The sequence below is a fragment of the Giraffa tippelskirchi genome, chromosome 7, assembly GCF_054371585.1.
Source record: "Giraffa tippelskirchi isolate mGirTip1 chromosome 7, T2T-mGirTip1v1.2.pri, whole genome shotgun sequence".
Classification (NCBI taxonomy): domain Eukaryota; kingdom Metazoa; phylum Chordata; class Mammalia; order Artiodactyla; family Giraffidae; genus Giraffa; species Giraffa tippelskirchi.
In genome coordinates this window covers 74,844,268-74,855,577 of record NC_137281.1, presented here as the reverse complement: position 1 = coordinate 74,855,577, position 11,310 = coordinate 74,844,268, and the positions used below count along the sequence as shown (strand labels likewise).

General features: G+C 46.4%; 1 protein-coding gene across 1 annotated transcript; it reads right to left on the bottom strand.

Moving 5' to 3' along the window:
- Positions 1 to 420: 420 nt before the first annotated feature.
- On the bottom strand, positions 421 to 10,284 carry F2RL1 (F2R like trypsin receptor 1). Its single transcript, XM_081505914.1, has 2 exons — positions 9,841 to 10,284; positions 421 to 2,736 (listed from the first exon to the last, which is right to left on the bottom strand). The coding sequence occupies exons 1-2, from the start codon at positions 9,920 to 9,922 to the stop codon at positions 1,625 to 1,627; spliced, it is 1,194 nt and encodes a 397-aa protein (XP_081362040.1). The 5' UTR covers positions 9,923 to 10,284; the 3' UTR covers positions 421 to 1,624.
- Positions 10,285 to 11,310: the final 1,026 nt, after the last annotated feature.

The window sequence follows — 11,310 nt, the reverse complement described above, 5'->3', positions numbered from 1 at the left end:
CTGAGCCACAAGGGAAGCCCTCATCCTACAGAAATACAACGATGTCTACATACAGATGTTCAATGTGGCAGTGTTTTAACAGAGAAAAAAAAGAGAGGGAGAGAGAAACAACTCCAGGAGCCATAGGTATGGAAATGACCACATGACTAAAACCTCACAATATACCCAAAATATTAAGTAGCGTGTATCCTTTAAAAATGGAGGTCAATCCATGGATGCAGACATGTGAAGAATTCTAAAATGTAGTTAAAAGAAAAATAATTATTACAGAGCAATGTGTACAATATGACCCTATTTACATAAAAAATAAGATGTGAGAATCACTTTCATTTTTTCTTAGAAGAGTGATGCCTTTGTTTCCCTACTCTCTCTTCCTCGAAAACAAAAATGAAAGCAAAAACCACACAATTCAGAGGTAAGTCGTAAAAAATAAAAGTCATGTGTTATTTATAAATCAATCATACAGTAAAATAATTATTTTAAAAGGTCACAAATACAACAGCTGTATAAAGTCAGCTTGGAGTCAAGTACCTCTTGAAATACATTGCAAATCATCTCTATTTTAGTGTTCTTTTCCAAACAGATGTGGTTCAAACTCAAGAGACGGCTTTATCATTTCATATTTGATAAAAAGTCAACAAAACTGGCAATACATAGTCCAACAATAATTTTTAAAAATACTAAATGGTAAACACTATTCTTAGTTGTGAAAAAATCTATTCAGACAACCTGAAGATTTCACTGAAGTTAGTAAAGACACAAAATTACCTTTTCCACATTTAAAATGCTCGTCGTATTTTCCTTGAAGTGATAACGATACATACAAAAGCTCAAAGCATTAATAAAGAAATGATTGAAAGTCCCAATAAGTCAATGAACAGACTTTGTTCTGAGCTGGATGGGAAAGAGACACACAACATTCTGTTTTGCTTCATTTTTCAAAAATTGCCATGGCTCCTTGTCAAGTGGAAGCAGTACCCAGACCAAAGATTCCCGAACACTGGAGTGTAAGAAAGGCTTGTTAAAATGTAGGTTCCTGGGCCCTGGCCCAGACTCTGAGCTCTGATTCCTGAGTATGATAAATCTACATTTTCAAACAAGATACACAATGATTTTGATGAAGTGGTACAAGAACCCCACCACTCAAACTTGTTGCTGTTGGTTGGAAACCTGACTTGGGGCAGCTCCCTTACCTCTTTAGTTTCCGCATCTGTATAGCCAGTCAACTGTACTGATCTTCCTGAGGGCCCTGGAGCCCTAATACAGCTGGGACGGACCCCAGATGTAAAAGAAACGTAGTTGCAGCTAAAAACTTAAGCCTTCACGCCAAGACTAGTCTTTGCACATCATGGGGTTTCTGTCTTTTCTGCACTGTCTGAAAAGTCTGCTTCGATCAGTTCCATTTCTGGGAGCCCCTGAGTAGAGGAATTCTGAAACTGACATTCCATGTGAATTTGGGGGGCTTTCCTCATGCAAACAGGGAAGCTTCCAGCAACCCTGAGAGGTGCTGCATATACATGGTATGTGGTGAAACCTACTTGGTTAGGAAACAACAGAAGCATCTCCGTAATGGTAAGCAGGCTCCAGAGCCTTCAGCAGAACTTCCATCGAGGAACCAGACCACTCAGTAGGAGCCTTTGACACTGGTTGAACTCGAAGAGTAAGAGCTGGATTTCCCAGAGAATTTCTTTGACGAGAGGGATACCTGCATCCGCTTTACAGTACGGACGCTCCGACAAAGAAGAGCATTCTTGGCGTGATCCCTGAAGTCCTGTGAAACGAAGTAATAGACAAAGGGGTCGATGCAGCTGTTGAGGGTGGAGAGGCAGAGGGCGACGATGTACAGGGCGTAGACGTGACTCTGGCCCCAGGTTTTAATCAGGAAGTAGTGCGCCACGAGCAGGAGGTTACTGGGAGTGAAGCAGATCAGGTACATGGCCAGGACGGTGACAATGAGCTTGATGGCCCTCCACCTCTTCTTTCCGGAGCTTTCATCCATGGCAGAAGACTGGAGGGTCCGGATCATGAGCACATAGGCTGAGGCCGTGAGGAAGGCTGGGAACAGAAAGACTCCGATGGCCAGAGAGAGGAAGTAATTGAACATGTCTCCCACCAACACCTCCTCCGGCAAAACATCGTGACAGGTCGTGATGTTAAGGGCCGGGATGTAGGAGGTCTGCTTCACGACGTACAAAGGGATGGTAAGCAGCAGAATGAGCAGCCATATTCCCAGGGAGACGCCGATGGCAATGTTTGCCTGCTTCTTGGGGTGCACCATGGGGTTCACGATGACCCAGTATCTCTGCACGCTGAGGCAGGTCATGAAGAGGATGGAGCAGTACATGTTGCCGTAGAAAAAGCCAATGAGCACCTTGCAAAGAGACTCCCCGTAAATCCAGTTGTTGCCATGGATGTGATACGCAATCTTCAAAGGGAACCAGGTAACTGAGAGGAGGTCGGCCAAGGCCAGGTTGGCCATGTAAATCACAGCGGGGTGCTTCTTCTTTGCTCGGAAAAGAAAGACCCACAGGGCCATGCCATTGCTTGGCAAACCAACTGCGAATACGATCGTGTAGACAACTGGAAGAAAGACAGTGGTCAGCTTTCCAGTGAGGACGGAGGTAGAAAACTCATCCACGGAAAAGCCTGGTTTCACCGTCACTCCTCTGCCAGTGATCTCAGGCGAGTTATCAACGTTACCAATGAGGCTTCTTCCTTTAGACAGTCTCTTGTTTCCTGCGCAAGAAAGGCAAGGCAGACAAGGGTCATTACAGAAATCAGTGTTTCCACAGAGATGCTGGTTTGTCCAAACACAAGCACTTCCGAGAAAGAACGGCTGGTGGGAAGGTCACGGGCAAGATGGCGCCCAGCACTTCAGTTATTACCTGAAAGCTCGGGCAGAGGAGAAAAGGAGGACAGCAGCTGAGGAGAAAAAGAAGCCGAAGCGAAACGGACTGAGCAAGAACGGGCAGAAGCCGGAGAGGACCATGTGTTAAGCACGCCTGCCTTTCTCCAGGGCAGTCAAGATGAAGGAAGTTTCCCGCACTGTGTGAATGAAGAGAAAGAAGACGGACAGGAGGCGGGGCACCCAGAATGCTTCCGGGGCTTTCGATGGGTGGTGGAATTACTGGGACTCCTATGGTCTGGATTTGTGTGCCTGCTGTGTTATTTTTTTAAATCCTAATTTTCTATTTTTCAAGTCTTTATTGAATTGGTTACAATATTGCTTCTATTTTAGGTTTCGGATGTTTGGCCATGTGGCATGTGGGATCTTCGCTCCCTGACCAGGGATCCAACCTGCACCACCTGCATTGAAAGATGACGTCTGAACTTTTGGGCCACTAGGGAAGTCCCCCTGCGGTGTTTGTGTGTGCATGGGTGTGCATGTGTGTTTGTTTTTACAATGGGTTTTTTTTTTTTAATGGGAGGGTTATGAAGTATGTGTACAACATAACAATGATTTCTATGAATCCTGGAAAAAACTGACACTATATCATTTAGTTTTACAAACTGTCCACACTCATTAGTTTCCAACTGTTCTCATAATGGCCATCTATCTCATTTGTTCTGCAAGACAACTCAGCTTGGCCCATCAATCCTTAGCTCAAAGTCCAACACAGCGAGGTTCCCAGGAGCTCAGAGACACTCCCTCTCTAGACACAACGACAGCCCCAGCCATGAGCAGGGATCTCCGGCTTCTCTGAGGGCTTCCTGGAGACCTTCCCATGGAGAAGAGCGGGCAGCAAGCCTTCTGACCTCAAGGTCACCAGGCAGGTGGGTGCACGATTTCTGTTCAGACAAATTTGTATTCTGACACTTAAGCAAGTAACATGCTAAGCTTTAACATCCCCATATTATGAATTCAGCTTTAGAAATCACGAATGAATGGCATGGCCAGCTTACATCCTGCCCCAACCAAGTGTTTGTCGATCTGCGGAACAAAGTGAGGGACAATGTAAGGACACAGAAGGACCTGACTTTAATTCTGGGGAAGAGCAGCCCTTCACCATGGCACATTTATACCAGGGAGGATGTTCAACCTACTCACAAGCTTATCTGATAGTTTGTATGTGTTGTCATCATTTTCTCCTCTTCTACCTAAGACACGGCTGGTGGGCAGGTAAAGTGGTAGTCACTGTGCAAAATCATCTGGCAGTTCCTCAAATGGTTCACCATAGAATTCCCATACAACCCAGCAATTCCTACTCCTAAGCACACACCCAGGACACATGAAAACACAGAAATCTGTACAGGAATGTTCAGAACAGCATTATTAATTAGAGCCCCAAAGGAGAAATAACCCAGATGTCCATCACCTGATGAATGGATAAACAAAATGTGGTCTATGCCTACGATGGAACATGCTGCTGCTGGCTGCTAAGTCACTTCAGTTGTGTCTGACTCTGTGCAACCCCATAGACGGCAGCCCACCAGGCTCCCCCGTCCCTGGGATTCTCCAGGCAAGAACACTGGAGTGGGTTGCCATTTCCTTCTCCAATGCATGAGAGTGAAAAGTCAAAGTGAAGTCGCTCAGTCATGTCCGACTCTTAGCGACTCCATGGACCGCAGCCTACCAGGCTCCTCCGTCCATAGGATTTTCCAGGCAAGAGTACTGGAGTGGGGTGCCATTGCCTTCTCCCAATGGAACATGATTTAGCAATAAAAGGAAATGAATTACTGATAAATGCTACAACACAGGTGAAGCTTGAAAAGATTATGCTTTTGAAAGAAGCCTCATGAGTATGTATTGTAGGAGTCCATTTATAATAAATGTCCTGAATAGGCAAATCCACAGACAAAAAACAGATTACTGGTCTCCAGGAGCTGGGGAATGGGGCAAATTTGGGGGATGATGGCCAAGGAATAGGGTAGAGTGTTCTTATAGGGTAAAAAAATATTCTAAAGTTGACTGTGGTGATGGATAGATTATCTGTGAATAGTCTAAAAGGCAATGAATTGTAGACTTTGATTAGGTGAACTGTATGGTTTACAAGTTACATCTTAATAAACCTGTTAAAGAATGACACCTGATGGAAGGCAGAAAGTAGGCTGAGGTATCATTACTAAAGCTGACTGAGGGGTACCAGGGATTCACTGGAACATTCTACCCTCATGTGTCTAGAATTTTCCATAAAAACAAACATACACTAAAGTTTACAAAAGTCACAAAAGTTCACAAACATACACAAAAGTCACGAAAGTTCATGCAAAAAGAGATAAAAATCTATTTTAAGTAAGGATACTAAAATAAAGAGGGTGGGGGGGAAGGAGCCAGAAATACTACAAAAAGGTAGGGAAAGATTCAAAGAGTGGGAAAGAAAGATTTCCTGAGAATATTCACACATACAACCCTGAATGATTGCAATCTAAAATACCATTCATATTAGCTGTGTTCATCAAACCAGTGGCAGAGCATACAACCAGCATGCTACTTGGTATAACTGAGCAGTGCTAGAACTACTTAGTACTAACACTAGTGAATGTGGAGCTGCTGCTCAAAGTTCCCTGAAGCCCTTCCAGCACAGGGCATAGGCTTCTACCTCATACAGTGTCCTAAACTCACAGAACTTGTCTAGAACAGATACCATTCCAGCTTCTAACTCTATAAACCATCTGTTAACCAGACAAAATCATTTCTATTTTACAGGGTGAAGATGAACTACTCAATAAACACTGAAATGCAATGACAGTCACAATATAGTGTCAACTGAAAAAGCAACTGGTGGAATAATATGCTTCCATCTATATAACAAAATTATAATCTGTCAACAAATCTGAAGTCTAGGAAAACCCCCACTACACCATAAACTCTGGCCATCTCTAGAGTAAAATGGGTGAGGAGAGGAAACTTTTCTTTTTTTACCTGTATACCCTTCTATGTCATTTGGATTGCTTTTTCAGAGGCGTGTAAACTGGTGTAATCTATTCGAAGGGCAATTTGGCAAAATATCAAAAATTTTAAGTGTGCTTGCCCTATGACCCACTGATTTACTGCTAGGAATTTGTTCTGCATGTATACTAGCTAAAGTGCACAAAAACAGTGTATGTACAAGAATATTTACTAGAATATTATTTACCATGGTAAAACAAAAATGATGGTTTCAATGTCCATCGAAAAACAAAAAAGGCGAGTTCAATAACTTATGGCATTTATACAATGAATAATGTTCCCCCTACAAAAGTATGGACAGATTTTCCTATACTGATCATGACTAGATCGTATAGGTTAAAAAAACTGTAGGACAGAATGTACAGTATGATTCTTCTACTGTTACACAATACATGTATTTCTGCATAAAGAAGTCTGTTGTGAGTGAAGATGGGAGAGAACGGGGATGTCTCACTTTTAACCTTTTTGATTTGCACTTTTAACTTTAAAAACATTACCTGTTCTTTGTTATATTAAGCTTCCTCCTGGGGCCCACCCTCCCAATACAAGCAAGTATAGAGCAGCTACTTTATTTGTTTCAACTCTCCTCTTGTGTTCTTTCCCCTATTATCCTCCTCACCCCCAAATACTCTTTTGTTCTGAACTTTGGGAGCACAGATCAAAAAAAGAAAAGCTTCCATTTCTTGGTACCTTCTCTAGGGACACTTTAGTCAACTTTCTTGTATTCTTTCAGGATGAACTGTTTTCCTCTCGACATTTGCCCAGCTAATAAAACCGTAAGAAAGTCAAACACACACTTCACTAAAACATCACCTATCAAAATTAATTAGTAACTACAAGGTCAGGCAGGTGACCAAACACAAATCTAAGGTCCCATCTTCACGTTCATTGCAGTGTCCTCTCTTATTACAAAACACAGAAAATAGCCTATGAGTCTATCAACAGAGGACCAGTTAAAAATTATGATACATCCACTGGTAACATTTTAGATTCATTAAAAACGTTTTATATTTACTAACATGCTACTGATGTTTGGTCATTGATGTTTACTCATTACTGATGTTTACTTTTACTCATTGGAAAAGACCCTGATGCTGGGAAAGACTGAAGGCAAAAGGAGAAGGGGGCAGCAGAGGATGAGATGGTTAGATAGCATCACCAACTCAACAGACATGAATTTGGGCAAACTCCAAGAGATATTGGAGGACAGAAGAGCCTGGCATGCTGCAGTCCATGGGGTCACAAAGAGTCGGACCTAGCCTAGCGACTGAACGATGACAACTGACTGATATTTATATAAACACATAGTTGTACAAAAATTTTTTCTCTATTTATGAATACATATTTTGTGCATAGATGTATGACATGAGAAAGGCTAGAAACCAAAATGTTAGCAATGCTTTGGGTAATGAGGGTGATTTAATTAATGCCACCTCCTTTTTGGACTTATTTTTCCTTTACAGTAATCACATACAGCTTGTATCATTAATGACCAATTACAAAGACAACACAAGTTTCAATGTCCAAAAGAAAAATGGAATGACTGCATCACAGGGGACTTCTCAGACTTTGACATGGTGGAAAGAAGTAAGTACCTGAAAAAAGCCAACTTAAATGCCAAACTGCCATCAACTGCCAGGTAACTCTGGGCCAGTCCCTTTACTTCATTTTTCATTCACTACTTACTGAGGTCCTTTAGGGAAAGAGATGTGTTGGACCGTGGTGACAGAGGTGCCGTTAGGGGTCCCTGGCCTCCTGGAGTATGTGATCCAGTTGGGGGAGAGATTAAACTATTTACAGAAATAACTATCCATCACTCATATTGTAAAGAATCCACCTGCAATGCAGGAGACTGGGGTTCTATTCCTGGGTCAGAAAGATCCTCTGGAACAGCTACCCTCTCCAGTATTCTTGCCTGGAGAATTCCATGGACAGAGGAGCCTGGCGGGCTACAGTCCTTGGGGTCACAAAGAGTTGAGCCACTAACACACACACTCTTGTGATAGGAAAGAAAGCAGGGGTATGATGGACAGTTTTCCTTGCCTCTCTCCCTCAATTCAGTGGCCCCCATCTGTGAAATGATAAGGTTACTCTCTAGGCTGAGTTCCCTTCCATAAGGCAGCCTTTTGGGGAAAAACCTTTGGGAAGAAAAATCTAGGATGCGTCTTGCTGCAAACTGAGGGGGATACATGAGGGCCAGACTGAAGGGGGTAAGCAAAGACAGGTGTGGAAGGTCAGAAACACTGGTGATGCCATGTTTCTTATCAAAAGCAACTTAGTTTCAAGTTGTGAAGAAAGCTCCATCTACCTCAAGTCTCACTGTTACCCAACTGACCCTTTAGCAAAGTTACCCTGCAAAGGAATAAAAGTATGTGGAAGGGAAAAAAAGTGCAATATTGAATAGTTCTGTTTAACAAGTAACTTGATCTTTGTCTTTGTTGATAAATGAAGTCCACCTTATACTTCAGAAATCCTCCCAGCTCCTGCCCCTCACTTTGCAAACAAGAACAAGCCACTCAGGCAAGCTTCCTATAGAAACCGTCTGAATCGTAAAATAGAGGAATCCACATCCTCACATTTTATAGAAGATGTCTGCACATACTAAGCCCTGCTCCTAAATTTTAAGTTTGTAAGTTTAAAAACAGAACAGTAGAGGGATATGTATTCATCATAGTTTCCGTACTTACAGGAAATAAATATCTTTATTCTAATACTGACAATAAAATGTGTACCGGGGTGTAGCTTTTCAAGTATCCACCATAATAATACCTTTTCTGTAACTGCAGAAGGAAAAGAATCACATTCTCTGATTCAAATTCACAGCGATTTGCTCTTTTACAGTGTCTTCTTCATGAAGAGGATAAAAGTGAGAACCTGCCTTAACAACAGGTCTACAAATTTCGCAGGGAAACAAAAACTTCCTTTTTAAGGCTTCCCATCCGTTAGCATCACAGTATGAGTTTGAATAGGCTCCGGAGCTGGTAGACAGGAAAGCCGGGCGTGCTGCAGTCCATGGGGTCGCAAAGAGTCGGACACGACTGAGCGACTGAACTGAATGTGATACCCGGCCTAACCGCGCCCACGCCCTGGGAGAGCAGCTCAGCCCGGGAGATTCCCCCTCCCGCCTGACAAGTCCGGGCACCGGCTCCGGCGCACAAGCTGGTACCTGCGCGCCCCTAGGGACGGCTCCCGGGTACTTACGTGCCCGGGGCGGGCAGCCTCGGGCCTACGGACCTAGTGGCGGCCAGTGTGGCACTGAAGGGCCGGGAAACCCGGGGCCCAGAGGTCACCTGGTCGAATGTAAAGCAGGGTTCAAGAAGTTCCATTCGTTCACCTGTTCGACTGGCCTACAACTCCGAGTGAGCGCTTGGCACCCGAAGAACCCAACGGGGCCCGGGCCTGGCTTCCCTACTCCGGCTACGAACCGTCCCAGAGGAGCTGCCGGCCCCGGGGAGGGGGGAGGTGGGTTGAATGCCGAAGGCCGACCCCAAAGAGGGGCCTCCAGAAATTGCAGGAGGCTCAGAAAGCGACTCATAAAGTTCCCAGGCCGCGGGCTCCATCTCGCTCTTTGAGGCCGTCAACTCGCTAATTCCGCGGGTCCCGCAGGACTAGGCAGGAAAGAGTCTGAAAAGTGTGCGAAAGCTCCTTAATGACTAGTGTTGCAAAGAAACCCAGGGGGGGCCCGAGGGACTCAGTCCCCCGGGTCCTCCGTAGACGCGAGCACCCCGCTCTCTTCCGCTCGCCTCCGCAGGCTTCATCCCCTGCCGGTGGTCCCAGCTGGGGCCCCGGAGACTCCCAGCTCCGAAGGTGGGAGCGGAGCCGCCGGGTGCGGGGAGGAGGAGGCGACTGCACTACACCCTTCGCGCATCCACCTGGCGTCCGCCTCCCGCTCACGGCCTCCGATACCCCCGCTCCGGAGCAGCACGACCCCTCCCGGCCGAGCCTCTCACCTGGGACGGTGCGGTTGCAGGAGGCAGAGGCCGCCAGCAGGAGGACGCCCCCGAACAGCCACGCCGCGCTCGGGCTTCGCATCCTTCCAGCAGCGCCGACGCCGGGCGGACGGGGAGCCCGCCGCCGCCGCAGACCCGAAACTCAAGTGCCCCTCGCCGCTCGGCTCGGGGAGGAAGCCACCCGCCCGCCTGCCCCTGATTGGAGCCTGCGCGCACGCCTCCCGAAAACCCGGTAAGTTTCAGTGAAACTCGAGCCTCTCGCCGCACCTGCGCGGAACCACGCCCCGCGGCCGGAACGCACTGCTCCGCCCCGCGGCTCCGAGACCTGGCGTCCCGGGCCCGGCCCTCCGACCCCGCGGGCCGCGCGCTAGGGGCCCCGCCCCGGCCCGCCGCCGGAGGTGCGCCTGCAGCGTAGAAACTGTCCTGTAAAGGTTGGAACACTCTGGTCGTGGGATCTCCGCGGCCTGCGCGAGGCCGAAAAGCGCCTTTAACCTTGAATTACTCCTGCGGAACCAGCGTGTCCACCCCCATCCCCCGCCCTTCCTAAAGGGCAAACAGCCAAGGCCCGAGCGCACAGTTGTCTTGGGTACTTGGTAGAGGCCTCCCAGTGTCGTCCGGAGGGATGACGGGTGACTTTCTAGTCTGCATGGCAGGATGGACGTCTGCGGGCCCCCGCCAACACGATGGGAAGCAGGCAGGGGTGCGGGCCTGCCGGAGATCAGGGATCTGTGTTTAAGATTCCGCTCTGCTGTTAACTAGCTGCGACCCCTTATAAACTTCTCACGCCTTCTAGGCGCCCTTCTTAGTCTGTGAAGTGGGAGGGAGAAAACTGCTGTAACAGCTACTTAAAGTACCACGTGTAAATGATTCAGGAGCCCAATCTAGATTAATCCCCCGAACATAAAAAGCATGCAATAACTATTATTCCCATTTTACAGACAAGGAAACTGAATTAAGATTGAACAAACTGCCCACAGTCACGCAGTGGTAGTCACAGATTGTAAATGTCCATCACATGTAAACTTTAGTCTGTGACTTCTGCTTTCTTCTATTAATCCCTGCTCCCGCCACAGTCTTTTCTGTATTGAGAGCCCACAGTCCAAAGAATTATATAAGCATTTATATTTACAGGTAGGGCTTCCCAGTGGCGCTAGTGGTAAAGAACCTGCCTGCCAATGCAGGAGATTTAAAAGACATGGATTTGATCCCTGGGTTGGGAAGATCCCCTGGAGGAGGGCATGGTAACCCATTCCAGTATCTTGCCTAGAGAATCTCATGGACAGAGGAGCCTGACGGGCTGCCGTCCATGGGGTCACATAGTCTACAGTCCATGAGGTCACATAGAGTCAGACACGACTGAAGCGACTTAGCACATATTTATAAGTTTGTGTGCAGAATACCTGACAGGACATGAGGCAGAGTATGAGACTGGGGATGGGTGCACAGCACCTTCATTATATTGCCAATGTC

Excerpts from the sequence above, each read along its gene's own strand:
- F2RL1 (XM_081505914.1), bottom strand. The coding sequence starts at position 9,922 with ATGCGAAGCCCGAGCGCGGCGTGGCTGTTCGGGGGCGTCCTCCTGCTG. Across the intron at positions 2,737-9,840 it reads CTGCAACCGCACCGTCCCAG|GAAACAAGAGACTGTCTAAA; the intron begins GTGAGAGGCTCG and ends TTTCTTGCGCAG.